Below are 27390 nucleotides of genomic sequence, written 5' to 3'. Positions count from 1 at the left end.
TGAGCAAATTAATCTCCGGCGTTGGAATTCTCTCACATTCGTTAGTATAACGTTCTGCGTGTTTTGCACCACTTTATATCATATAATATTTTCGTGCATTCTCGGAGTGCCGCAGGCTACTCTCTACTCGTAATAAAGACCGAATACGCAGCAATGAGCGTGAAAAGTCCGGCCCTCGAAGGAGAAAACGGAGTAATTATCCTTCTCGCTGTCCCACAAGTAGCCGATAGTCGTCTCCAAGGACTGGCTGACCTTCTCGATGATCGTAACGACGACGACGATTTTATGCCTGGAAGTGACGACGGTGAATCGGCTGCCAAGCATGACGAACATCTCTCTCTCTCTCTGTGCCTTGTGAATGTATTTTCAAGAATATTCTTTTAATTATAGTGTCGGAAAGAATTGGAAACCAGCGGAGTCTCCTCGGACGACACGCTTCGCAGAGTTAATGCCTGTCATTGTAGCTCTCTCAGCTTCTTGTTACATTAGAATTTACACGTTTACGCGTTTCATAGAACAGGATTTTCCACAACTCGCGAGACTTCCGCATCTTTTAATAGTACAGTTCTTCCGAACCTGGAGTTGAGTTTTCCTCAACGATGTTTACTTCGGGCGCCTGAAAGGCGATTAAGAGAAAGAGAGAAGAATATTTCGCGCAAAGCGAGCCTTGGAGAGACTGCTGGATAACAGAACTCCCCGATTAATCTCAAACTGATTAATCCGCAGTAGTTTGGCTTGCGAGTAATATTGAAAATTGGAAAGCCGCAGTGACCGATATCTTTTTGCCTGAGAGTTTCATCTGAGGGAAATCCCGTCGATATCTCTCGAGGAATACGATCTTTAACCCTTTGACTGGCAAGCTGAATTTTACAAAAGTGTTGAAGCTGACGAAAAATGAATTTTTCCATACTAAGTGTGAAATTGAAATTTTGTGTCTAGAAATTCCTGAGGTCACTGTTTACGAATATGAAGTGAAAATTTTTCAAATTCAAAATGGTGCACCCAATATGGCAGCTAAAATCATAATTTTATTTCATCAAAAAAATCCAACGTTTTTTGAGTTATTAGTTGCGAATTAATAATCAAAACTAATTAAAAAATTTATATATTATATTCAACTGATATAAATACAACGAATCCAACACAGTGTTAATAATCTTTATTTTGTTTAATTATTTTGGTAAAATTGCGATGTCACATCCGCCATCTTGAATCTTGAAGATCATTTGATAGAACGATTCCGAAAAATCTTGGAATATTTAAATTTCGGAAATATCGAATCACACCAGAAATATCAAAACACAGCATTGCGTTTCCGGGATTCAAAAAGTTCAAATTATGGTCGCGAGTTGCGGGACACATTATTGTATCCGAGATTAATACGATCAGCGAATACCTATTAAAGTTGAGTTTCTTCACACGTCGGCGTATCTCCGCCGCGATGTCGCCGCATAATTTAACACACTCCGCGTCGTCATACGTGAGTTCCTCCAGACGATTGTTCATTACCGATTTCACTATCTTGTCCACTTGGTCGATCTTGAATGGATTCCGCGGCTCCGTGCGATAAGTATTGTGATATTTCGGTGCCTGCAAATCGTTACTTTTGCTCGATACACCGAGATTTCGCTCTTATCGTTTTCCATTGGAGCCTCTCCCAGCGGCAATCTTTTGTATATAATACGCAGTTACATAATATGTAACATATCTATTCATAAACATCTCATATTTTCTACATATTTTTCTAAATTTCTCCATCTCGACATTGATGTTTTGGAGGAAAATGTGATTTAGAAGAAATTTGTTATTAAAATCAAGATTTGGGTTATCCCTTATCAATCTTTCGTATCAATAAGAATCCTCTCAATACATTCGCAACGACGAAATAGCCTCAGATAGCACCGTTTTTACCTCATTGTCGTCGCAAATTTTGTCGTTCACCTCGGGTTGCAATGGCATAACACGTTCTCCGACGACAAGATCGACGAGTGAACTTGTAACGTCTCGAAAAAATTCCCCCGTTTCCCGCGATGATGCCGGTCAGTTGGGAGCTCCCGCAGGTATCTAAGGTAAACGGAGATCAGTTACTTGGAAACGCCGTAAGGACAAATCAATACGCCAGCGTGAACGGATATTTGTTCGCGAATATGTACGATTTAAAATCAGTTTCAGGTATAAAAAATGTCAGAGAGATCAGCTCGCGCTTATGCAATGACGTTCTTTATTATCATGTCTTTGAGATAAGGACGACGTTGATACAATTGATGCGGAACAATGTTGTGATAGTGAAAGAGAGGAGAGAAATCGGGAGTATGCTTGATTTCTTTTCTTATAAACTAGGACATGGTATCATGTGGAGAAACAGAGACACACACACACACACACACACACATATACAGAGAGAGAGAGAGAGAGAGAGAGACGTATTTAATAATCATCTTTATTTCATTGTACATCGTTCGTAATATCTCGACCAGCATTACCTCAATTATTACCCAACAGTCCTCCTGCTAACATTTTGATACAAGATTCACAAAATGTGTCTTTCCAGCAGCGTCGATTAAACTTGAATTGCACAAAATACGACAATGTGTGTTACCGGAATCGAAGGAGCGGGCTTGTCCCGAAGATCTCCGAGAAGTACCAGTTATTTTCAAAAGGACCTATCGATGTTTATTCGAGTCTTCGGGGATCTGTCGGGGCTCACCAACGCGGGATCCCAGACGCGAGTCTTTGAAAATCTCTGAGAATCTTCAGAGGCAAAATCGTCAAAGCAACAAAAACGTTTTGTATGCGCGAAGCATTACTCCCGAGTTCAAGTTCGCTAACTTTCGGTCGACCTTCGCGTAAACGCAACAGTGAAAATACTCTTTTTAATATATATATATATATATATATATGTATGTATGTATGTGTATGTATATGTACGTACTCGTTATTACACATTTATCGACAAACATGTGTCAATTCCACTTACAAATCCCGACGATAAACGCGGATAAACGCGGCCGTAGTTCTCCAACTTTCTTTTTCCATTGGGCAAGCCTCAAACAGCGAGACAATTCCGACGATCGATCGGACGATTATTAAAGCAAGGAGCAACTCGCTGAATTGATCAAGCGACTTATTAAACTGAAGATTAACAAGCCGTGAAGTTTTCAGTCGCGAAAAATTCCACGCAACGGAGATATTCCCGTACTTCACTCTCACGGAGATAATTGTGCGTAAGCGATGAGAAATTTCGTACATTCATAGAGAAACATCTGGCACGACCCCGGGAAAAAATGATTATACATGCATTTCGCTTTTATATATCCATATATAATTATATATAATAATGTATGTCCTACATCTGACAAATACTGTTGTACGAATGTAATTGAATGTAAATACTTGTGTTTATGGCTGTTCACGATGTAAACAGTTGATTCTTGATTGAAATATTCCTTCTGCTTTTTATTTAGTAGTATTTTATTTCGTGTGGACATGTATGATTATATACGTAGCCATATATAGAAACAAAATTCATATATAAATTACATATAATTATATAATAATATAATTATATATGATTTTGTATGATTATATGTAATTTTTTTCCCCGAGAAAAGGAGCCAATTGTATGTACAATTATATATGTATAATGTATATAAACGACTATCTAAAACGACGGAAAATAACAATGTACATAAGCGAACATTCAACTCAACGTACTCGTGCGCGAGGAACAACGGACGCGCGACATATTAACGTCCTCTTTACGCTCGTCGAGAGAAATTCTCACTCATTATGGATGGATCGTCGCGGCTTGTCGTTCGCTGCACTCTGCCTCTGCGGAATCGGCGACGAGCGTGTAATCTCTGTGAGGTAGGCGCCGAAACTGACTCTGTGTGTGTGTGTGTGTGTGTGTGTGTGTGTGTGTGTGTGTGTTTGTCTGGTGTGAAAATTCTCGGTCGAAAGTCGAAGCAAGTTCCTATCATCGGCGGATTCTCTCCGGAGATCAAGTAATGAGTGCGTGTCGGGAGAACCCTCGATGATACTTGATATTATTAAATATTTGTGATAGCCGCGCGCGCGCGCGTCAGAAATATTTAATACTTAGTATCCGGTGATAGATTCTTTCCGTAGTTGGGAGCGTAGCGAGGCGAAACGATGGAATCCTAAGACAGCAGCTCCACTTCCGCCTGGATATTCTGGCGCGCCTGCTCCTCCAGCTTCTCGCGAAACTCTATGGTGGCGAAGATGTTCGGGATTTGCAGGAAGTTCTGCAACACCTTGAAAGTGGCGAGAACCACAGTGAGAATAACCGTGCTAATTCTTGAAATGCGATCGGATCTTATTGTACAATGAATTAAAAGTAAAATTGCCTGAGTCGTTGTATACTTTTAACGTGCACCCGGTAGAAAATTTGTCATACATAATCATATATAATTATATGTGAGAAATTGTTTACCGGGCGCTTTTTTTATCAAATACGTGTTTCAATCTTGTCATCTCAACTCACTTTCAATCGTAACGCCGTGTACATGGGCTCGCTGAGGAAATAATATTCTCCGCGTATCCGCTCCCTGTACTCGGCGTAACTATCCGGCGAGGAGCCGAGCACCGCCATGTCCAAGTCCAGAAAGTAGTGGACGTCATCGCCGCCGTAAGCACCACCCACCTTGTGCGCGTCGGTACTGTGAGTCGCAGCCACTTTGAGCAGGACGCACGTCTCCTCTCTCAGCTTGGAGTCCTTGCAAACATTCAATCATACGTAGTAAGTTAAAGAGAATAAAAATTTAATTAATCTCCATATATACCCAGAAAGAAAAAGAGTGCTGGATTCAAATAAACAATTACTCCAATATTCCTTAGCAAGTAAATTTAAGTTGATCCAAGTAAAATATTTACTCGATTCAAGTAAACGTCTTCTATAAGGAGTACTGGAGTAATTACTTACCAGAATCTGATTCTTTTTCTGAGTACGTGTTCTAATTTACGTATATATTTTTTTTATATATTTATGTATTCCAATTTTTATCACGTATATAGTAAATTAAGTTTACAATGAAAAAGTATGACGATGTATCGCAGATGTTGCTGTCGATCTACGGGAATTTGTGCAATGAAATCTAAGAAGTTTGTCAAAGCTCAAATACACACTCACCGATGGAATGTCAGCTTGGTTGGCGAAACTGGTGAAGTGATCGACATTTTTGTCCTCGTCGTCCATAGCTTTGGGATCGTACTCGAAGCTGCAACAAGATTGAAGTTAGTTATTACAAAAACGTACATAATAAACATGCAATAATAATAAAAATACACAATAAGTGAAATAAATATACGCGTAGAATATAATTTTACTTCTATCTTACCGAGGCGTTACTCACTTTTGAAAGAATATCGCAAGCAACACGGCTCGTGGATTCTTCAGGTTTCCCTTGATCTCGTGATAGTGGTTCAACTTCTCCCTGAGCGAGTCCAGGTTGTGATACGTGCGTTTCTCATCCGAGTAGAGCTCCTGCAGCCACGCGAACCAGTAGTCGCAGACCCTCTCATCCAAGTCCTCCGTGGCTTCCTTCCAACTGTCCTCCAGCGATGCCATTATCGCTGGAAACATTCGTTTTTGTCACTCATACTGTACACGAAACGTCGAATTACATGAATTTCAGTTTTATGATATGCTCTCATGAATTGAATTTCAACTATTGTATTTAAATTTGTAATACACGTAGAAAAATACTTATTTCACTTATACACAATAAAAAAATGTTGCGTTAAAAACAGTTCACTGAAATTTTCGCGTTACTTTAACACAGGGAGTGTGTTGAAAAATATCCAAATATATGTCAAATCAACATATTCACCTTATTAATATATAAACTTTTTTTTTACATATTCACCTTGTTAAGATAACAAGAATTTCAGTGGGTTTTTTTGGACACAACATTTTTTACTTTGCACGGTACGTTGAATATTGACGAGTATTAAAAAGTAAAGCCCCCACTTGAAATAAAGTCCCAGCAAACACAAAGTAACAGTTATATAAATATTAGTTGTAATTTCCTACCCAATAATATAACTGTTATTTAACGCGTGTGTTACATAACAATTATATTATCCAATATCAAATAGGAAATTACAACCAACATTTATATAACTGTTATTTTGTGTTTGCTGAGGTATGACTTTGTAATTGCTTATGTAATAATCAACAACGTAATGCTCAGGGAGTGAAGAGACAACACAGAAACTAAAAGGTTATTGAGATATAGATGTATTTATAGGTACGAAGATCCCGTGAAACGAAACATCAACACGAACAAAATTATAATAATATTTGACGGCACGAAATTGGATGACCCGGAAAGAGAACGGGGAGAAACTCAAGCTCGAGCTGAACATATGAGTCGAATCTAATCTGGACGTTTCAGCTCCTACAAATCTTCAAGACTGTGAGCTCCGCTTTTTGTATCCACGCGTGTTGTATCCGATTGTTGCACTCACTATGTTTTTTTTTTTCGATAGACGAAGAAAACCTCGCGGCACTTCGGGTCAGTGGGAATTACCGAAACATGATTCACGCGCGTCGTAAGCTGCTCTATAGCACACGGCGCGTTACGTTGGCCGACAAAACAGTCCTTCTCCAATTATTGATCGGTTTCGTCGGCCGATTTGTTCGAGCTCGTCTACACGGGGCGCCTCTGCAACGGCAAAACTTGCGGCTCGGCCGCGATGACTCGTGTTTCCAATTATACATAAGGAAATCTCATGAAAATGTCGTGGACATTTTCTTAGACGCAATCTACAATTTTCTCATTTACAGAGAAGAGAAATTAAATCTTCCAAATCTTGCGTGGAATAAAATTATGTAGAATTTTTTTCTTCCATCTAACTTTGATACAAAAAAAATATAATTGATGTTTTCACAATTAATTTTAATATAGAAACAAAACATAAAGAAATTGAATATAAATTTAATATGAATTTAATACATAATATAAATAAATAATTAAATTTTTTACAACTCATGCAATTAATATTTACTTATATTTGTTTATATAATAAGCATTTTTCACCTACATAGATGTCATAAAATACGTATTCCAAATGCATTTAATATTTTTTTTTAATAAGCTAAATATTATTTTGATCAAAGAAATTCAAAATTTCCCGGATGTATAAAGCCGAGCGCTCGATTTCTCGAATAATCACAAGTCGACTATGCTACCCGACGCTCAGCTGTTATCGCTGTTGGTAAAATTATGAAAAGATGCGTACGAATGATCTCCTGTTGTTTTACATATTGTTGATCGCGCCAATTTCAATTGCTCTGTTCCTGTATGGTTTTTTCCCGACTGCTCATCATAGTGACACGATCGCCACTCGAAAAGATATTCCGCAACATGTTGAGAATGTTAGGTGAGTTAACCTCACGTTTGTGTTTTTTTGTGATAAGCTATAAATAACGTTAAAATCCTCGTTGTATCCTTACTTTCTATATAAAATATTAAAATCTATGAATATGTGCATTTTTTCTGGATAATCACACTGATAATATGTTCATTGATAATTCAAGATTATATTCGATGTTTTGTTCATGCTATTTTCAGGATACAGGCAGATATACTGTATAAACCGGTAGTGAAGAAGTTGATAATTATGGTGATTGATGCGCTAAGATGGGATTTTGTCGCAAGCCCAGTAGGGAAGCATGCCATGCCAATGACGAGTAGTTTACTGGCAAATTCTTCTGGTTGTTTACTCCGGGCAAAATTGCAATCTCCGACAGTAACAATGCCCAGGATAAAGGTAAAATAGTAATCTACGAATAAATAAAGAAAATTTGATTTATATTGACAATAAATCATTTATTTTGGGATATAGGCCATGATGACTGGCACAGTGCCGAATTTTGTGGATGTTGTACTTAACCTTGGAAGTAAACCTCTGTCCAGTGACAGCCTGTTGCTCCAGGCAAAGAGACAGGGACACAAATTGGTGTTCTATGGGGACGAGACCTGGCTCTCCCTGTTTCCCAATATGTTCAAGCGTCATGATGGCACAACTTCGTTTTTTGTTACAGATTTTACAGAGGTGATTAATACACGCACAATCTATCTTGTCTGTGATTTCTTTATTGAGTTATCAATCCTACCAATAGGTGGACAATAATGTGACTCGACACGTGCAGAGCGAACTGAGTAACGAAGACTGGTCCGTAATGATTCTGCATTATCTTGGACTCGATCACATCGGTCACGTCGAAGGCCCATTCGGTGCATCAATTAAGCCCAAGCTACAGGAAATGGACGAGATCATCGGTCAGATCGCCCGTAAAGTGCAGTATTGGGTTAGTATTTAATGAAAATAAGGAGATGAAAGTGGAAGAAATGAGTGAATTTGCTAATTCCTTTCATATGCTAAAAAGAAAAAAAAAATACGCGATCTAGGCTGGTATTCACAATCAGATCTTATATATAAGATCGCCTTAATCTTCAGATGCTGTGTGGTTCATTTCATTGGCTACGAAACATTTGAAGATAAACTTGAGACAGCCTTAAATATAAGATCTGACTATTAACAGACCGTCAATAAACGCAATCACTGTTATTATCACGACTTTGTCCACTTTTAGAACGACAACAGCACTCCTTCACTTTTCGTCGTCTGTGGCGATCACGGGATGAAAGACTCAGGCGGCCACGGCGGTTCGACGCTGCAGGAGACGACGGTACCGTTCGTCATGATAGGACAAGTTCGCTGTCCCACGCGGAAGAATGAATCGAAGCCAATCGAAATTGAGCAGCTCGACATAGCGGCGACGCTTTCGGTCGCTATGGGACTACCCATTCCCTCGATAAACCTCGGCTCCGTCTTCTTGGATAGTATCTACGATCTTTCCGACTCCAAGAGACTCTTTCTTCTCTATTACAACACCAAGCAGCTGTTCAACCATTTCCGGAGACTCGTCACCAGCGAGTCACAAAGTAAGTGCCTAACACTTATTGACCGTGTCTATTTATACAGGACGTTACAAAGATGACAAGAGATGTTTGGGATAAAAAAATACGGGATTCGAAGAAATTTTACTTTGATTTATGACTTTATGTTTCGATATCGAGTGAATATTCAGAGTTTATGGAGGAAGATTGAAACACGATGTGTGTTCCAGATATACATCGGAAGTACAGGAACACCGTGAAGCTGCACATCGGCTGGCTGAATGCGAACGAAAAGCCGAGCGAGATGGTAGAGAACATCGTCTCTTCGTACAACGCGATCCTCAAGGAGATGAAGGCCACTTTGATCGCCAGTATGGTTAAGTACGACATTCGCTCGATGGCTGCAGCCGTATTCTTTCTTTTTCACGTGAGTGGACACGAGTATAACACGTAGTAGTCTCGAAATCCGAGCGTTGAAGAGAAATGAAGAGGTCCGAAGATCTCCCAAACCTGTGGAATTTGAAAGTGATCCTGTACTGTATCTTTTCGGCAGATACTTTGCATCTTGCTCGTCGTACGAAACCTTACTGGGTCTACGTTCAAAAGGACCGCGTTCTTCTTCCTGCTAAACGCGAGTTTGTGCCTGGGGATAGATTACTTCCTCGATCCCGAGAACACGACTTCGCTCTACCCGACGAGTGTGTTCAGCCTTCTCTTGATCGTGCTTGTCATCAGTATTCTATGCGTAAATTGTTATTTTCTGTCGAGCGTGAAACGCGGCGACTTGTTCCTTATAAAGGTAAGCTCTTGTTATCTCGAGATTTTTTTTTCTCAAAATCGTGTACATCAATCGACTTGAATTTTCCGGTAACAGGTGAAAAAGGGATCGAAGATGCGGGTGTTCCAGATCGGTGCGTTATTGCACGTAGTGAGCTTTGCTGGTAACAGCTTCGTCGAGGAGGAACACCAGACTTGGTATTTCTTCTGGAGCAGTACGGTTGCGTGTTTGCTCTATCGTTGCTCCGGAAAATGGTTCGCGTACCATCGATAGTGAGTAGAATTCTCTTTTGCAACACGAGGTTCGTTCAAATCGGACATCAGATATTCACGACATTTCATGTTGGTTGGAGAAAAAAAGCAAGCAATTGCTCCATTCGTTGCATAGAAATTGTATTGTTACTCCCACCATTACGGCATTTTGGGCAATTTGTAAAAATCGACAGGGAAAACCGATAGTGACTTCTCGCAATCGTAGATTTTGAAGGGAAAGAAACGGAAGAATGTGGAGAGAAAATCCAGGTCAGATTTGAACATCCGTCGCGCCACAGATGAATTTTCCTGCCCGCCGCGATGGGCAGCGATTTTTGATATCACGAACGATCCAAGTTGCAGTGATTCTAGTCATCAGTTCCACGTACTTTGCATTAAGTTATTGTTGCTACTGATAGGACACAGAATTCTGCGAAAACTAAATAGCACCGGCGATAAGTACGCCCATCTGCCCGACATAGCCGGTTGGTTGAAGGATGACGATAGCAGAGTAGGAATGACGCTCCTGCTGCTCGCTGGTAAATTGTTCAAGTACGATAAGGAGTTTAAACGAAAGAAAAAGAGGGTAGAAACAAACAATAGTAAATTCTGAACGACGAGTGAAAAAAACTTGAGAAATTGTCGCAACCATTATTGTTTTTTCTGATATGTTTCCACACTTTGCTCGCCTATAATCTCTATTTCCACATATCCTTTTCTTTTGTTTAAATAAAGGATTCATAACTTTCTATGAAGCGTCGTTAAAGTTTACAGAAGTTTAAGTGGCGAGCGGCCACACGGTTGAGAGTTAAATATAAGAGATAAATAGGATATCACGAATAAATTTATATCGAGCCGAAATGAAATCTTGGTCTTTCAGCGCTCGTTTTTCTAATTTGGATCGCTCACGATTGCGAGGATAAGGAATATAAGTGGCAATCGTTAATACTTAATACAGTGATCGCAGTATGCATATATCTTCGCCACATGGCCAGTGGAGCAGTCGGCAAGATTCCATCATATTTCTCGTCAAGGTACATGAAAAGATCATCAAAGATTTTCTAATCCTAGAAGCAGCCACGCGAACGAGATGACGTTCCAACCACCGGGTTAACTGAATTTGTTTGTCCGCAGCGGGATATACGAAGTGCAAACGTTTTGGGGGATAACAGCGTTGTTTCTCATAAGCTGCGGTTACCGCGTGAGATTAACGATCAAATACAACAGGAAGCGTTTCACGAGCACCATGCTGTTCTTCATGATTAATACTTGGGTGATGGTCTCGGCGATGTTGCACCAGCCGTACAATGTGATCCTATTGCCGATGCAGATCGTCGCGAGCTCAACGATAGACACCGTACTAAGGGAGAATAATTTACTCGATCTCAGCGTTTTCGCGCATTACTGGCTCGGCAACGTATTTTATTTTTACCAGGTATTTTTCCGATGTGTGAAAATTAGATTGTATTTAATTTCTTATCAAACTCGCTTCGCCTCCTAAAGTTAACGAGTTACATCACGCAACACGTTTCAGGGCAACTCCAATAGCCTCGCAAGCGTAGACGTCGCGGCGGGGTACATCGGCCTGCGTTCTTATGTGCCCTTCGTCACCAGCGCGTACTTAATCGTCAACACTTATTCTGCCCCTGTCTTGGCTTACTTCTTGCTCATTTATTACCGACAGTTGAATGAAACGCACTCGTAAGTAATCCGTATTACCGTCTGAATCTGTAAATTCGATCGTGTCATTACTCGCTGTTGCGAGCAAAATTCGCACCCCGATGGGATGACCGGAAATTTGTTCTACCTGGATAAGGAAAAAAATATTTTACATATAAAATATTTTACGATCATTGATCAAATATTTTATTTTCGATAAACTGGATCGCGTTATTAACGAAAGAATCGATTTTTATCCGTACAGCGACGCTGTCGTGCGAACCAGCAAGACTTACGTCACGTGGAGACTGTTCACGATGACCGTTTACACAATCATAGTCACAGCACAGCGTCACCATCTGTTCGTCTGGTCGGTGTTCTCGCCGAAATTATTGTACGAGTCGATGTACTCCGTGATAATGTGCTGCAGCACACTACTGGTGTTGATAGTAATCAAGTTGCAACGTGCAATGACACCCAATTACAGCACATCAACATCGACGACGTCGCAGTTCTGATCGCACGAATTTCAATACTCGACCGAGAGCCATTCCGGAAGTACGATATTGACTGTACAGAAATTAATGTACTATACTAACTATACTATACTAACGGACATTTAGTGGTATAAGTAAATGTGCGACGACAGTGGTCATATTGTTCAACGGAAACTTTATTTTCGCTTTAAAAAGGGAAAAAAAGGATCTCGACAATCGTCGCATTTCGCTCGATCAGAAGGAATTCGAGGAGTCCTCTGAACAGGATGCGACCATCTCATCATCTCGTCTATCTATTATCAATCACAACCGAAGTACATTGGTACCATTTCTTACCAACGAGAGATCAAGAGACGCAGCACATGGAACTGTTCGGAAAGACTTGTACTTATCTAAAACGGTCGAACAGCCGATGACAATTGAAACGAAGCTATGAAAGTAGCTCAAGTTACGAGATCAAGGATAACTTGTGCAAAAATATTATGTATGATATATTTAATATATATATATATATATATATATATATATATATATATATACACGTGTATAATTTTGTAATATATAATTTATATAACTTACTAATATTATGCACACATAGTATTGTACTCAGATTTATGTATAATAAAGTCCAAAGAGAAACGTGGGAGATTCAAAAATTAGATTATAAATTAGTTGGAAATGCAAATTTCCGTTGTGATTGAAAGTAATAGTTCCATGACGGCTCTCTTTAGCTCCTAAATGTGGAATTCGTAACGCTTTTTCACGCAAACTACTTCTTTATAATGGTAATCTCTCGCAAGACACACTTACTGATACTGAGAATTCCCTAAGATTTGCACTAGCCTCGCGTCACAATCACAAATAAATTATCCTTCATAGGAACATCTCTCTTCTTATGTACAGGTACACTATTAATACTAAAGGCATTGCTAAGTACAAGATGTGTCTCCGATTCATCACGAAATTATTCACTACTGTCGAATTGACTGTATTCGTGAAGACGCGCGAGTGAAATTTAACGATGCTGCTTGTGAGTCGGAGGGACATCATCTTGATCTTCGAAAGCGGGAAATTCAATGCGCACGAGCGGAGTCGCGTTATCCGAACAAAATACTACACAACATGTCACGGTTATTTTTACTATAGTCCGACATCATCGTGTAAATTTCTATACCGCGCTCGTTTAAACTCGTTTAAAGCTCGACTTGTGCCCCCCCCCCCCTGGCAATATCGGTTGTACAAATGATTACTGTTGTGATCGTTCGCGTTGTAAAATTTAAATACACACACATTTTATTATATAAAAATACCGTTACTTTGTTCAGACCTCTATCATTTTTTTGGCAATATTTGGCACGGGGCCGTAAGTACATGGAGCTCCGCGTTGATTGGTGACTGAGACTGTCTTTCGAGTTCTCGCTTGGTAGCTTGATCTCTACAGTTCTTGCGGACACATCCGGCTCTACGGGATGTGCGAAGTGACGAAACGATTAGACTAAAATGGCGAATTCATCCCCAGCTTCGTGCCGAATTCCAGACGCGCTCTTTTTTGATACCTAACATTCACTCTGAAAGAAAGAGAGAGAGGAACGTTAACGTAAGATAAAGTGGAAGAAAAGTGTTGATATAGATCGAAGAGGCCGAATACAGGCTTACTTAATCTCTTGCCACTTGATCAACTCGTTGATGGCAAACGTTAGCGGGATAGAGAGCAGAAAGAACAACGCCAGGTGCACGGGGAAGTCTTCAATATCCTTGCCTTCCTCCTTCCAAAACTTGCAGAACGCTGCGCCAGAGAACGCTGCCTGTGCGCACAATCTGTAACGTGACAATGAGTATACATAACAAGTAATTAGCAAAGAAAGATCCGAAAAGGAACCGGAAGCCTCGTTATCGGTCAAGATAGTGAGTTTCACTACTCGATATTTAATTCACACGCTTCGTACTTACACGATAAGTGCACTGAGACACCATATGTAGTTGTTAACAGGATGTTTCTTCCATATCGAGTACTCCCTGTGCACGAAGCTGACGGATATCGTCACTGTGAGAGGAGAAGCAGCCATTAGTAACAAACCTCTGAACTTTACTAGGTTTCTCTCGCACGTATAGGTGTATCAATGCACAAATAATAATGTCAAGACGCGATTACCAAAGTGTAAGACTATGAGAGCGAGGGCGAAATGCTGCACGACCAAAACGACGCTCGGCGTGCCGCCCCAGCCGCCCCAAGAAACTTGGCCTCGTACGTCTGGGTATATGTACAGGCACTTGGAGTTATTGTGCGCCGCGTAGATAGGGCAGAGCGCCAGAAACGAGACGCACTGCGACAGGATCACTGTGATCACCGTCGGCAGGAACTTGCTGCCGTAGCACCATAGTACGAACAACGCCACCTGATTACAATTTATATATATATATATATATATATTGTATATATAGGATGGGCAAAAATGTGGATACAGTCGAATATCTCGTAAACGGTGCAATTTTGAGAAAAATCTGCAACAAAGACCGTCTATCGTGTAACTGCTCACCTCTCCGTTGACTATACACTGATTCTTCCCGGTCGCCCGTTGCATGATCGTCGCGTCTATCGGCGTAGCGATCATGGATATCGACAGCATGGGAATAATTAGGCAGCACAGCCACATCACTTGGTCAACGGAGAACAGCGGCGGTAATAGTAAGAACGCTGAGAGCGCTTGTGTGAACGAGAGGGTGACTGTACAGCAGAGCCAGAATTGCACGCAGTTCCACAGGCTTCTCATGTAATGACGCGCCTGCGAGTGAAGAGAAGGACGTGTTCGATTGGCAGAATTTATTCGTCTGACCGTTAGATCGACTCTAATATCTTTTCATCGCATTCCGCTGATCTTGAAAAATTACTGTCGAAGTTGTTTATTTCTACGTAGCATTGGTCGAGCAATTTCTAAAAATTCGACAATTAAAATTCGTCGATATGTCCATTCGATCGAGAGAAAATCGTTGTACCTCCATAATGAGATGGAAGATCGCCACGGGGTCCTCGCGTTTCACGCTCAACGAGCACGCGACGGAGTTCAAGGCTCTGCTCAGATCGACGGGAGAAATTCCCTGGTCCTCCGTGGTGGGTACCAGTACTGGCACTTTCTGACATACTTGCGGATACAAAGGCTCCACCGCCACTCTGCGAGCAATTTTCAAATTCTTTAGCGAGCTCTGAAGTACGGTCGACCATTGCAACTGAATCGGTGAGAGCGAAAGTCAGCTGGATTTTTTCTTAACATTTTTTTTTCAAAATTTAAGCTTCAAGTTTTCCAAAAGTCTGCCTAAAGCCTGTAATATTATCGTCCAAAATATTTATTAACGAGTTGGCAAATTAAGTTCGCTACTCATAGAAACGTATATCATTTTTTTATGTTTTTCTTTTCTTTTCTCACGTCTTCATTGTCATTTTATGCACCTTTTTGTTTCTTTGTTCCTTTCGCTTTGTGCTCAAAAAAGAGTTTTTTTCTCGTGCTCATGCTGTAATATAAGAAATAAAATAAATTTTGTAATATAATAAAATAAAATAAATAAAATAAATCTTCTGGAAGGTACAATCTTAATTTCATTAATAAAATGTTATGTTATTAATTTATGTAGATAAGTTGATATATTAGTGAAATTTTATCGATAAGATTTCGACTTGAGGCGAGTTTCAGGAAAGATTCAACTCACACGATTTTCGTTCTCACACGAATTCGGCGGATAACAACGAACGGAATTACCCAGCATCGGCCTGCATGAAGATCGGCATGTTCTCCGCGTTGGCGGAAGAGCCGAGCACGCACACCACCTCGCCGTAATCCTGCATGATGTGCAGCATCTCGCGGGTCACCGTGGTGTTGCAGTCGGTGAACAACGACACCAATAAAGGTACATTGTCTATCAATTCGATATGCGGCCGTATCTTATCTATACCCCTCGGCAATTTGGCCTGCGTTTGGGTAGGTAAGACGATAAAACACATTGCGTATTGCGAAATCGAGCTTTGTCTAAAGATCTTAATCCGCTTACTCTATTCGACAGATCAAAGTTGACCGGTGCGCTCTGTTCCGTGCTGTCGGTGAGGCAGCTTATGGACCTCCAGCCTTCTTGACCCGACCCCAGGTCGACGCTCTGCACTAAAACGCTGTCCTCGCTTCTCACGGTATCCTGTTCCCTGTGGACCAATTTCCCGTCTCTAATTTCTATCTGCGACAATGGCGTATAATCTGCGCGCGACCTAACGATCAATAATTTAAAATACATGCAGTTGTTATTTGTATAAAACACTCCACACATCCTGTATAATTACGTTATTTTTCTTCCATTGGCGTTACAGCCTCTTAGAGGCCTACTTCTCTCTTACGTATGCATGTGGTGTGCACGCAGATTATACACATGCATACGGAACCTACAGTTTAAACGTCAGTTCCGAACGGCAATTGGAGAGGGGTTTTTTTTTCATGGCACGAATAATACTACTCTTGGTGGTTTGCCAAAGCCACCGAAGAGGGGCTACGAGCGAATGAAAATTTGCTGGTTCTGCCGGGAATCGAACCCAGGATCTCTAAGCACGGCAGACTGGTGCGCTGTCTACCACTCCACGCTCGCGCTCATAAATATGTTATTAATAATCTGAAATACACACAAGGGTTTGCATCTTGCGCTTACGGACCTGTGGCTCATGGCGCTCTTCACCTGCGACGTGTCGTTCCACTCGGTGGTCTCGTCGTCGAACTTCACCGTCGTGAAGTCCGTGTTGATGGCGCTCGGTGCCGACATGCTCATGGCTCGGCTGTTGTTCAGGTTGGTGCTAAAACGAAAAGGATCCATAAAGCGAATGCCGTTTAGTGCACTCTTCTCTGCTCGGTTACAAGTGATCGATAGAAATACACCGATGCGAAGAAGCCACGGGTGCTTGTTAGCTTGTTGCAAAAGTCCCTGCGGACTCGACGAAGCTCTCGCGACAAATGAATGAAAATCTCGTCATGCTGCACATTTCTTGCGAATGATTAATCCTAGGATGCACGGCAGATCTCTCTCTCTCTCTCTCTCTCTCTCTCTCTTTCGAGTCTTGTCGAATATTTTCAGTACTTTCTCTTCTTGAAGAAACTTGAATTTCTCCCTCGACAGTGCTCGATTTAATCTCATCGAGATCTTGCTCGTCCTTGTACACTGAGAAAACGATTTCTTTAAATTTAACAAATTTTATTGCATCCAAACAAATAATATTTCGTATATGTTGTTTCTATAAAACAAATTTTAGTCAGATAAATAGAAATACAAAATCTAAAGAAATCTTTTTCTCTTTATGGAACGTGTATTCTAGGATTAACGTTGTCTCTTGTAAGTCCTCCTTTTCTCTTCTCGAGAAACGAATCGGACAAAGGTCGGATTCTGTACCAGGCAACGCTTACGTACGCTGTCAACTATATCTTCCGCATGTAATCAGCATAACGTACCGAGGTACGTACCGAGGTAAGGCACGATTAAGCAAGTGGCTGGCCTCGTCCATGCAGGAGTAATTAGGTTGATGAGACTGGGCCGTGGGTGAGGGAGTGGGTGAGGACATGGCTGCCGCCTGGCTCACCCACCAACCCACTGGACTCTCAGACCTAATGTTGTCGTGTGTTAGTTACACTGAAGTACATGAATGTGTATTCTTCTTCGTATGCAAGTGTATTATGTAATCCGATTATCGTGGGTGTCGATTCGCAAAGTTCCCAAAATGTTTGCGGAAACCGCGACTTCTTCTCTAGTAAGAACCAAAGATACCGAAGATCCTTTTTCGTTCAAGGCACGAATATGACGACAATGAAGAAACATCGCGAAAGATAAGCAAATAATAAAGAGAGCTTGATAAAATAATCAAGATTGCGAATGGACACCCTGTACAAATAATGAGGTATTAATATATATATATATCAGATATTAGAACACTGCAGCCAAATGAATGCGTATTATCCGTTCGAGATTGGAAACACCGCACAGGATGTCGTGGAAAATCAAGGGCGAGAAATTTACTCGAAATTATTCGCTCCTCAAGTGTGATGTTGAAAAGCTTCCTCACATTCGGATCTCGACGAATCTCCGAGTCTCGGAGAATCTCGATCCTCGGACTGTGAAACTTGAAGCTTTGAACGTTTCGTCAAGGCACTCTGTGCGATAACGATCAAACATGCACAAATCACAATTAATAGTAACGAATATAGAAGACGTATAGACAAACATATACGACAGGGGCATATGCGGATATCTCTACAGCCATTGTTGTCTCTTGCAATATACATGGACACATTTTACATTACGAGCCTCGCAACGACAGCTTGCTGATTAGATAATTACACGGGCCTGCAAAAAAATTGGTGCCAAGCAACTCTAATCAGAATAAGTGTTTTCTTATACATGTTCGGTTACACAAAACAATGCCGCTGGCCAAATTGCCCCATCACATCAGGTTTCGAAGTTATTTTGAATTTTTAGGTGAGAAATTTAGTATAATAAATCATTAACCGTTAATAAAATAATAAAAATAGGTGAATTTTTTTATTTACACATTGGTTTCTTATTAACAAAGAATAAAAATCATCTCACAAATAGCAAAAATGTTGGTTTATTAAGGATACAATGCGAATAAAAGCAGGCACTTTTCTCATGTTTGGCAAGATTAATGAGAACGAATAGTCGAATTATGGGTCTTTCTTTCTTTATAACAAAATCTTAAAATTTTATGAAATTTATAAAAAAAAAAGTATAATTCTAAAATGGTTAATAAAACAAATTCTTTAGAATGAAAGAAGTTTTTACTAAATTTCAATATGAAAGTTTTTTTTAAACAAGTTATTCAAATTTTGACACTTTAATAGTAAGAATGTATTTAGATAAGTAATAATAATTTATTATATATTTCTTTTTCTTATGAATCGCTGATTCCTCATCTTAAATAACTTTGAAATAACTTTAAAACTTACATAATAGAGCAATTTGGTCAGTGTATATTGTTTCTTCAGACCGAAAATCTATTAAAAACACCTAGTCTGATTAGAGTTATTTAAAACAATTTTTTTGCCGACCCGTGTTATTACATAATCGGAGGACTGTATCAACACGCCGATCTCACAATTAATCCCGACTAAATTTCACTCAACAATTACTCGGAAAATTATTCGGAGAATTCGGAGACAATTTTTTATTTGACGCTAGTTTGACATCTCGAAATCGAAAAGTTAAAAAAAAGCACCAGGTGTTAGAGACACGGACAGCAAGTCGCGAATATGCCCCATGAAAAGTTCAAAAAGACACTGAGATTCGAAAGACACTGAGACACGTGTCGTCTGAGCACGCTACCTGGCTCCCTCACTAAGTAGCGAAATGTGACAGTTCCAGCCGCTCTCAAGGCCCATCTTCTCCGAGAAGACGCGTGAGCGCAGCTCGTTCTCCTTGCTGAAATGAACGAACCTTATGCACGCTCGGTCCAACTGTTCGATCAGCTGCACCTGCCGAAGTACGAACACAAGTCGCAAATTAACACCAGGATATAATCGCGCTTTGGATGTCCATTAAAAATCGAAGTAGCGTCGCACCAACCATGTCCGTTTGCGCCTGATATTGCATAGTGACCATCCCGATAAAGACCTGGTTGCACTGAACTTCGAAGCAGCCTTCGACATCGCTCACATTGTCGTCTTTGTTCTCGTTGCATAACAAAGAATCTGTGCAAAGGATAGAAAGTTACAATAAAAACAAAAAGTATACCCGAAATAATTAATAACGGTGACGATTGACGGTGACAAACCTGTCGAGTGAAACTGTCCGAGTATGCCTCGCACCCTGGGATCGAGGACGTTCCTGAAATCCCACGGCAAGGGAGTGGGGCTCCTGTGAGGTGTGTACAAGTGTTTACTGTCCGCTGGAAGTTCCAGATAGATCTCGGACATCTTGTCGCTGATGGCGCGTGTCAACGGCCGGTAAGCGAACGCGGTGCAGTACGACGTCAGGCTGGTCCTCTGATAAAAGTCTTGCACCTTCTTCCTGCGACGCAAGAAAAAAGGCACTGCGTTACAGGAAAGGATACCATGTGACGGAAATTTGTATGTAACATATTTCTTTAATTTATTTTTTACTATTTATCTTTTTTCTACTATTTTCCAACATTTTTTTTTTTTAATAATTAAGTGGAGTACTGATTTGCAAGATTTGTTTGAATATTTCGAAAATATCATACACAGTATGCAGAACTGATTATTTTTGACATTCCTAACGACTTTCCCCATCCTTTGGACGGTTTATGCATTTTACTTCCGTGTAACTGGCTCGCCTGGTCATTTCTCGCTCTTCCCCTCCTGACTGGAGAATTCTCACCTGTCTGACGCAGACAGAGGACAGAGATCGTGCCCGTCCCAGAACTCGATGCACGAATCCAGAATGATATCAGCCGTTCCTTGCGTTAGTAATTGCAGGCCGCCGCCGCTGCGCTCTTTCACGACCATAGCGACCATGTGAGGAAACGGGAACTTGAGCTTCGTCGCGATGCTCAGCGAACGTGCAAACTTGATGTCCCGCCTGACCATTTCCGGTTGCTGTGGCCGACAAAAAAAACATAGTCCGGCTCGTCACTTTCCCCTTTGCAATCGCGTCCGAACGCGTGAACGATCATATCGTCGACACTCACCACGTGCCTGAATGTGGAGAGCTGCTGCTCCAGCTGGAATATCTTCTGCGCCTGATCTTGGAAGCCGATCTGCTTCGCCAGTTCGCACAGACAACTGTCAACGACGCGAACGATCCATAATTGTTAAGTGAACAGTTAAGTGTGTGATGAATGTGCGAGAAATATGTGAAGAGATCGAGAACGAACTAATATATCTACGGAATGAGAGAGAGAGAGAGAGAGAGAGAGAGAGAGAGAGAGAGAGAGAGAGAGAGAGGAGCGATCGTGAACACCGTACCGTCTGTTCGTCACCGGGACCAGATTCTCGTTGTAGAGAGCCTCGCAGGTGACGTGACAGCAGAACTGCATGTAGTGTTCCTGCGTGTCCATGTTGCACGTGTTGAGGAGAATCGCCAGGCCGAGCGGTTTGAGGGAGTTCAAATGCTGCCGCCAGGAGTGGTCGTCGAACTGAAGTCGAAACGGCAGCGCGTGATCGTGCGTGAGATCCAGGACTTCGGCGGTCGAGTGCGACATATCTGCAAAGCAGGTATGTGGCTCGGTCTGTCCGTGTCGTGCCAAACTTTCCTTCTTACAATCTCCTTACCGTGTTGCACGTAGGACGTCCGGTTGGAATTCACCTGGGTCTCCTCGGACTCCTGATTCTTCTCGGCGGTCTTATTGTCCACGCTGCCAGTACTGCAAAGCAACGGAACCATTTTCCCTGAGACATTCTCTAGAATGACTTTCATCGTCAAACTCCGATTAATCTAGTCGAATGACGATGAAAATTGCCAGCACCAGTTTCCACTTCTGTAACTTGTCATTCAACAATAAAGTCGAGAAGTCCATAATTTCTATCCGTGTCAACAGGATAGGGCGGGTCAACGCTTGACTGACAGCAAAATTAAAACTTTGATTAGCTTAATCGGAATTCAGTAAAAGTTATCCTTGATCCTTGAATTTTACAAACACAAATTACGTGGTGTTTTTCTGCTTCATCTCGACGAACGATGAATTTCTCCTGTGATATTTTCTTATATTTAGGTCCTTCAGAGTGCAAAATACTAAGTACATTTGGTAGAAATGCCAAAGGTACTTGGACATTAGAAGTTCTAATTCATGAGTGTAGACACAGCTGAGTGACTGCAAGACGATTATCTGGAGCTCATCCGGGTAAGAAAGGAAAGGAGTAGGAAAATTGTAATATAAGATAAAGTTGTAGGAATAGTGTAAGATATGTGATAATAAAGATAATTATTATAAGTAATAAATGTTATGTTCAAGATGTTTAAGATATTTATATAGTAGATATTGAGTATGATTAAAAAAAAGGATGAAATATGTTAATATGTAGCTGAAATAATCAAATATATATAATTACGAATTATAGAAGATTATACCTGGAGCTCGGCGACAGAGTGTTATTGGTGTTACGCAGGAAGAATACTTTCTCTGCTGTAGGATTAGGCCACGACAGAATTCCTTTCTTGTCTACGCAGCACAACGCCTGCGGAGATACAAATTGTTGTATCATATGATGCACGGATGATCGTCCGACGCTCTTTCACAACGATACTCACGGTCACGGAGCCTAGAACGTGCAAAATGCTCGCGGACCTCGACATCATGTGCTCCTTGCCACAAAGGATATCGAAAAAGTAATCCTTGAGTTCAAGCCCGTTGTACACTACCTCCGGGTGATTGGGACCATTGATATCCGCGTCTTCGAAAGGATCTACAAACTAGGTTTGTAAAAATCTATAGAGAATCTACGTATCCTTCGTTATTTGCATATTATCGCAAATAGAAATCCGATTGATACTTAATAAAAATAGAATAGAGACTGAGAACGGATTTGGAGACGCAGTTTCTAACAGTAGAAACAATTGTTTTGAAAAACAACAGATTCTTATATATTTCTTATCAAATATATCAAATTGTAATTGAAAATTTAATTGAAAAATTTAATTGAAAATTGAAATTGTAATTGAAAAGTAATTGAGACAAGGCGCCTCTACTCGATTTTCGTGCGCCCTCCACAAGTTGAATGTCACACCAACCTGAAGTTTCTTAGAGGACAGGTACAGCCTGAATAACGCCTTAAAACGAGCCATTCCGAAGCAATTGAGGGATATCCAACAGGCGGGGAATACTAACGGCAACAGAGGAAGACTCACGGCTACCGGTTGTAGCAGGAACATCTCGCTCCAGTGGCCAGTGCCAAAGTAATCGGCCACATAGACGTGGCGAAGCAAATTGACCACGAGAACGACGATCAGGAGTATCGGATATGCCAGGTGTTCGATGCAGCAGATCATCAGGAGGTGGCGCTTACGGTTATGATAGGTCACTGGCCGGTCGAGCGCCTGGTCCAACGCCATACGCAGGTTCATCAAGTACGGTGTCTCCTGGAGCTTGTAGATCTTATTTTTCAGGGGCACGCGGGCCTGCGGCGTCGAGAAAATCTCGTTGGCGCCGTGCACAGCGGGACTGTACACCTCCCTGGCGTGCAATACCGGTGCTTCCGCATCCTAAAAGAATATCCGGGTGAGAGTGCATACTGTGAGCTTTCGTGTGCGCTACAAAGAAATAACTCATGTACTAAGATAGATAAATTAAGATTGTTCTATCGATATTCAATCGGAAGGAATTAAGTAGCCATTAAAGCCGCAACCTAGAATGTGACCTAGAACGTGATATAAATCTTTTGTTTGTACGATAATAATATATTATCGAACGTTTCGATCCAAAGTCGGATCCCCTTCAATGATTAAATCACAAATATTGTGTATACACAATGTTTTCATATCATTTCAAAGATCTCTTCATTTAAATCTTCATTGCACTACGATATCCGTATATAAGCTCTTAATGGACATTTTGTTCCTTTCAATTTACGTACGTTATACGGTACACAGTATCCGGGTGCTTGCTGGCCAGGCTTCATCACGATTATGTCACCAGCCACTAACAAAGCCCATGGAAGATTGACTATCTCACCATCGCGATACGTCCACTGCAGCGTCAGGCAAGGTGACTGTGGACTACACAGGTGAGGGTAGTTCTCGCGCCTCCATCGACACGTGGAACGTGCGACTACAATGTCAGAGTGCAATTATGTGTGTGTGACGACACTGTCACAGTGCAGGAGACAATTTGTTCACTTATAAAATTTCTATATGAATTCAGCGCATGAATGCGAATGAACAAGTAAAATACATATCAAAGTCGTTCGAATACACTCACCACTGAGTTGGTCGAGAAGTATCTTTACCCTATGAGGAATTTCCTCATGTCGTAATTTGTTATCCGACATCACTAAAATAAAATTTAATAGTACTAAACAACAGACTATCAGTCCTTGGTACGGCAGTGTAGAATACCTGCAATGACATACTCATTTATGGAACACGAGTGTCATTGACATCAACGGACAGACAGTACGGTTAGTTAGACAGGACGAGACGAGAGATAGCGAAAGTTTTTACGTAAGCTTTTAGACTGCTATATATGTACCATGTTTCATTGAGTGTAAAGAATGCAACAATGAGAATGACAGCATTAACTAGCAATGCGAGGGCTGAAGTCCAACAGAGAGTCGTGTATTGGCTGCGATGATGTAAGGCATCCTTCAACCAAGCTTTGAATCTCCTGAACACAATTATTGCAGTATGAATACACTGACATATCATAATGTACATCAAGGCATACATTGATACATCTAGCCTGAACATTGGACGTTTGCACGAAATAATCACAATTGTTGTACTTGTTTCTCCTGTGATCCTCCTCATACTCCTGCAGGACCCGTTCAACATCACGGTGCAGCGTATTCAAAGCTACTGTGGTGCTCAAGCCTAAAATTTCCTTGAACTTGGCCTTGACATCATCGTCCTCTTTAGGACTTTTGCTAGTTAGTCGATCGCCCTCCATTTTTCTACGAGATGTTAATCGGTAATTAACGTATACGATACCAATGCTTTCGCAGAATATTTGTGTACTTTACAACTTGAGCCACTCTATCAAGTGACAACGCATGTGTTAAGTTTGAAACGTTAATAGCTGTCGTTGAGGAAACACGGAATTACCAGCAATCAATAATACAATCACTAATAATATATCACCACGTTGCTAATAATATCACCACAAATCATAAATATAAATGGAAGTATATAACAGGCTCCAGGAATGTTAAGGTTATAATTTCGCAAACTTACTTTTTCCTTTGGACACTCGCTACTCGTTCCTACACGTGTTCGATACACAGGGGGGGGGGAGGGGGAGTTTTTTTGAAATTGCCTTTAATTTATTCGCAGTGCAAGGAGAATTCCATCATTTTCAGAGTCCAGTCGAAACCGCAATAAGTACGACTCAAAACATATTTCGCATGGCCGCGATCTTAGCGTGCATAGACCACGGTTTCAGTGGAACTTTGCGCACTGTTGAGTTGAGAAAGGTGTAGTAACGGAGGATTTATACCGTACGCGGCACCTAACACGCGACAATCTGATATCCATTAAAGCCCGTATCAGATTATGGATTAGAGATCGAGATTGAATTGAAATTCGACCAATCGGCACAAAGTGCATTAAATTTCAGGAAATCAGAATCAGCTAACTTTGCACTGATTGGCTCAATTTAAAATTCAATCTCAATCCCCAATCCGTCTGATACGGGTTTTAAATGGAGTTTGTTTCGTAGATTATGTAGTGTGGCGACATCTCTACGTTTCCAAGAGTTGAGGTTGGCACTTTAAGATCCCAAAACGGCGGGAAGATATTTGAATTTGAAAATAGAGCTATGATTGATTTATACTCGTTTTTACCATCGCGGTTTAAGGGGTCATCGATTTTTTTTTGCATAAATCTAATCTAGAGCATGCATAGAATATACTGGCAAAGTAATTTTGGCAAAGGATTTTTTTAACTGGTGCCCATGATTTTTCGAAAACGGTTCAATGGATTTAAATAAAATTTTAATGGTAGATTCAGCACATGTGTGGCTATCGTGAGAACTAGAATTTTTAAAAAATATTGAACCGTTTTCTGTCCGCATAAAAAAATAGTCGCAAAAAATCATGATATTTTGAGTTATAATTTTTAAAAGCATGCGAAAAATTGAATTTTTAATATTTTCAAAAAATCCTAGTTCCCACGATAGCCATTCACCTATAGATTAAAATGCAATTTGATTTTTTGATTTTCGATAAACCAGTCTGCCGGCACCGTTTGTCTGCTTTTTTTACATGGGTGCCATTCCAGTGATGTAACTCGCCATCGACGCCATATTTTTAAATAAAAAAATTTACACATATAGTTTAAGATGTAATAAATATATAGTAAAAATTTGGAAGCTCTGTATTTTTTCATTTCGCCGCAAAAAAATGCAAAAAAACCTTAAAAAAACGGTCGTCACACGGGATGACCCCTTTAAATCTAATCGCCGATCAATTCAACGGAATTGACCAATCGCATTAGCCAATTGGCTAAACCGATCAATGTGATTGGTCAATTCCAATGAGTTGATCGTCGATTAGATTTAAATTCATGACGGTAGAAACGAGCATTAGGCTGTGTTTCGATATTCACTATCAGTGCCGAAAATCTATGGTACACACGATATAAATTACAGATTTTGAGTACTGGTAGTGAATTTTGAGACACACCTTCAATTTAAAGGCACCGAATCAACTTAACATCCAATAGATCTTACACTACGAGTCAATTGAAAAGTTTCCGGCCTGACCAGGAAGGAGCAAGTACTTGCTTCACGGTTCTATCGCAGTCTGATAGATGGCAGTCTGACAAACGCCTACGCCAAATTTTTTCGCTCGTCCTAACATCTAATTTTTCTATTCTACCATATTTACGCTCCCACGCCGTATAACATATCCGTATCTAATTTTTCTATGATAGAAGGTCTCTCAAATCGAACATCCGTCACAGTTTACTCAACAATGAGCAGAATCGAATATCAGGCTGTGATAAAATTCCTTCACGCGAAGGGGAAATCGCCGAGCGAAATCAAAGCCGAACTGGACGCGGTATACGGTGAGATGTCTCCTTCGTTTTCCACGGTGACCACGTGGGCTGGTTATACTTCTGACGAGGAATATACCAGACGGGAAACAGCAGTATCGACCGACGAAAAGATCGATCTGGTTCACCAGATCGTGATGGACGATCGGCGTTTGACCCTGAACGAGGTGGCAGAAGCTGCCGACATCTCGTCCGAACGTGCCCACGTCATCCTGCACGAACACTTGAACATGAGGAAGTTGAGTACGCGATGGGTGCCGCGTTTGCTGACGGTGGATCAGAAGCGTGTCCGATTGAACATTTCGAAATCGTGTCTCGAGCGTTTCAGGTGCAACGATTTTCTGCGGCGTTTTGTAACCGTCGGCGAGACTTGGGTTCACCATTGTGCACCTGAGCTGAGCCAGTCGATACAGTGTTCGAGAGATGAACCGGCATCGAAGAGGACGAAGATAGTCCCAGCGTCGGCCGGCAAGGTGATGGCGACGGTTTTCTGGGACTATCACGGGATAATTTTTATCGATTTCTTGGGAAAGGGAGAGACAACAAGCGGCGAGTATTACGCTGGCTTGTTGCAACGTTTA

General features: G+C 41.0%; 4 protein-coding genes and 1 long non-coding RNA gene across 11 annotated transcripts; 2 read left to right on the top strand and 3 right to left on the bottom strand.

The window, feature by feature from the left end:
• Positions 1–2: 2 nt before the first annotated feature.
• Positions 3–1959, bottom strand: LOC106742812 (tctex1 domain-containing protein 1-like). Its single transcript, XM_014616092.1, has 3 exons — positions 1912–1959; positions 1384–1590; positions 3–351 (listed from the first exon to the last, which is right to left on the bottom strand). Exons 1-3 carry the CDS (start codon positions 1957–1959, stop codon positions 124–126), a joined length of 483 nt encoding a protein of 160 aa, XP_014471578.1. The 3' UTR covers positions 3–123.
• Positions 1960–3585: 1626 nt separating this feature from the next.
• LOC106742855 lies at positions 3586–6580 on the bottom strand. Of its 3 annotated transcripts, none has more exons than XM_014616170.1 (5): positions 6490–6580; positions 5373–5592; positions 5150–5237; positions 4505–4735; positions 3586–4274 (listed from the first exon to the last, which is right to left on the bottom strand). In XM_014616170.1, the coding sequence occupies exons 2-5, from the start codon at positions 5585–5587 to the stop codon at positions 4161–4163; spliced, it is 648 nt and encodes a 215-aa protein (XP_014471656.1). In that variant the 5' UTR covers positions 5588–5592; positions 6490–6580; the 3' UTR covers positions 3586–4160. The 3 variants fall into 3 exon arrangements, with proteins under 3 accessions (XP_014471656.1, XP_014471659.1, XP_014471658.1); XM_014616173.1 differs by lacking the exon at positions 6490–6580 and adding an exon at positions 6424–6473; XM_014616172.1 differs by lacking the exon at positions 6490–6580 and adding an exon at positions 5886–6042.
• Positions 5168–6601, top strand: LOC106742856. Its single transcript, XR_001374297.1, has 3 exons — positions 5168–5253; positions 6270–6437; positions 6511–6601. It is a non-coding gene; the product is annotated as an uncharacterized LOC106742856 (long non-coding RNA).
• Positions 6602–7010: 409 nt separating this feature from the next.
• LOC106742852 (GPI ethanolamine phosphate transferase 2) lies at positions 7011–12627 on the top strand. 2 transcript variants are annotated; one of them, XM_014616167.1, is made up of 14 exons: positions 7011–7404; positions 7596–7794; positions 7870–8079; positions 8147–8335; positions 8621–8972; positions 9158–9354; positions 9481–9726; positions 9802–9977; positions 10314–10495; positions 10837–10990; positions 11091–11391; positions 11491–11657; positions 11881–12173; positions 12308–12627. In XM_014616167.1, exons 1-13 carry the CDS (start codon positions 7256–7258, stop codon positions 12131–12133), a joined length of 2775 nt encoding a protein of 924 aa, XP_014471653.1. In that variant the 5' UTR covers positions 7011–7255; the 3' UTR covers positions 12134–12173; positions 12308–12627. The 2 variants fall into 2 exon arrangements, with proteins under 2 accessions (XP_014471653.1, XP_014471652.1); XM_014616166.1 differs by having other exon boundaries at positions 11881–12627.
• Positions 12100–25434, bottom strand: LOC106742851 (uncharacterized protein KIAA0195). Of its 4 annotated transcripts, none has more exons than XR_001374296.1 (24): positions 24541–24704; positions 24288–24422; positions 24018–24154; positions 23674–23867; positions 22832–23302; positions 22352–22513; positions 22172–22278; positions 21376–21467; positions 21070–21307; positions 20793–20886; positions 20483–20700; positions 19917–20152; positions 19709–19833; positions 19469–19617; positions 16797–16934; positions 16154–16298; positions 15865–16073; positions 15107–15281; positions 14650–14895; positions 14265–14508; positions 14063–14156; positions 13769–13930; positions 13440–13680; positions 12100–12185 (listed from the first exon to the last, which is right to left on the bottom strand). XR_001374296.1 is itself a non-coding variant. In XM_014616163.1 (24 exons), exons 2-24 carry the CDS (start codon positions 24702–24704, stop codon positions 13608–13610), a joined length of 4008 nt encoding a protein of 1335 aa, XP_014471649.1. In that variant the 5' UTR covers positions 24705–24708; positions 24989–25434; the 3' UTR covers positions 12631–13607. The 4 variants fall into 4 exon arrangements, 3 of the variants coding, with proteins under 3 accessions (XP_014471649.1, XP_014471650.1, XP_014471651.1); XM_014616163.1 differs by lacking the exon at positions 12100–12185 and adding an exon at positions 24989–25434 and having other exon boundaries at positions 12631–13680; positions 24541–24708; XM_014616164.1 differs by lacking the exon at positions 12100–12185 and adding an exon at positions 24860–24962 and having other exon boundaries at positions 12631–13680; positions 24541–24708.
• Positions 25435–27390: the final 1956 nt, after the last annotated feature.

This window comes from Dinoponera quadriceps, unplaced genomic scaffold (assembly GCF_001313825.1).
Source record: "Dinoponera quadriceps isolate SergipeBrazil2010 unplaced genomic scaffold, ASM131382v1 scaffold781, whole genome shotgun sequence".
Taxonomy (NCBI): Eukaryota; Metazoa; Arthropoda; class Insecta; order Hymenoptera; family Formicidae; genus Dinoponera; species Dinoponera quadriceps.
This window is presented reverse-complemented; position numbering and strand designations above follow the sequence as displayed.

Excerpts from the sequence above, each read along its gene's own strand:
- LOC106742852 (XM_014616167.1), top strand. The coding sequence starts at position 7,256 with ATGCGTACGAATGATCTCCTGTTGTTTTACATATTGTTGATCGCGCCA. Across the intron at positions 7,405-7,595 it reads CAACATGTTGAGAATGTTAG|GATACAGGCAGATATACTGT; the intron begins GTGAGTTAACCT and ends TGCTATTTTCAG. Across the intron at positions 9,978-10,313 it reads TGGTTCGCGTACCATCGATA|TTGCAGTGATTCTAGTCATC; the intron begins GTGAGTAGAATT and ends GAACGATCCAAG.
- LOC106742855 (XM_014616170.1), bottom strand. The coding sequence starts at position 5,587 with ATGGCATCGCTGGAGGACAGTTGGAAGGAAGCCACGGAGGACTTGGAT. Across the intron at positions 4,736-5,149 it reads ACCAAGCTGACATTCCATCG|GACTCCAAGCTGAGAGAGGA; the intron begins GTGAGTGTGTAT and ends AATGTTTGCAAG. Across the intron at positions 4,275-4,504 it reads ACACGGCGTTACGATTGAAA|GTGTTGCAGAACTTCCTGCA; the intron begins GTGAGTTGAGAT and ends GCCACTTTCAAG.
- LOC106742812 (XM_014616092.1), bottom strand. The coding sequence starts at position 1,959 with ATGCCATTGCAACCCGAGGTGAACGACAAAATTTGCGACGACAATGAG. Across the intron at positions 1,591-1,911 it reads AAATTTGCGACGACAATGAG|GCACCGAAATATCACAATAC; the intron begins GTAAAAACGGTG and ends AACGATTTGCAG. Across the intron at positions 352-1,383 it reads TTAATAGGTATTCGCTGATC|GCACAGAGAGAGAGAGAGAT; the intron begins GTATTAATCTCG and ends TACATTCACAAG.
- LOC106742851 (XM_014616163.1), bottom strand. The coding sequence starts at position 24,704 with ATGGAGGGCGATCGACTAACTAGCAAAAGTCCTAAAGAGGACGATGAT. Across the intron at positions 24,155-24,287 it reads TTTACACTCAATGAAACATG|GTATTCTACACTGCCGTACC; the intron begins GTACATATATAG and ends ATGTCATTGCAG. Across the intron at positions 19,618-19,708 it reads ATCAGGCGCAAACGGACATG|GTGCAGCTGATCGAACAGTT; the intron begins GTTGGTGCGACG and ends GTACTTCGGCAG.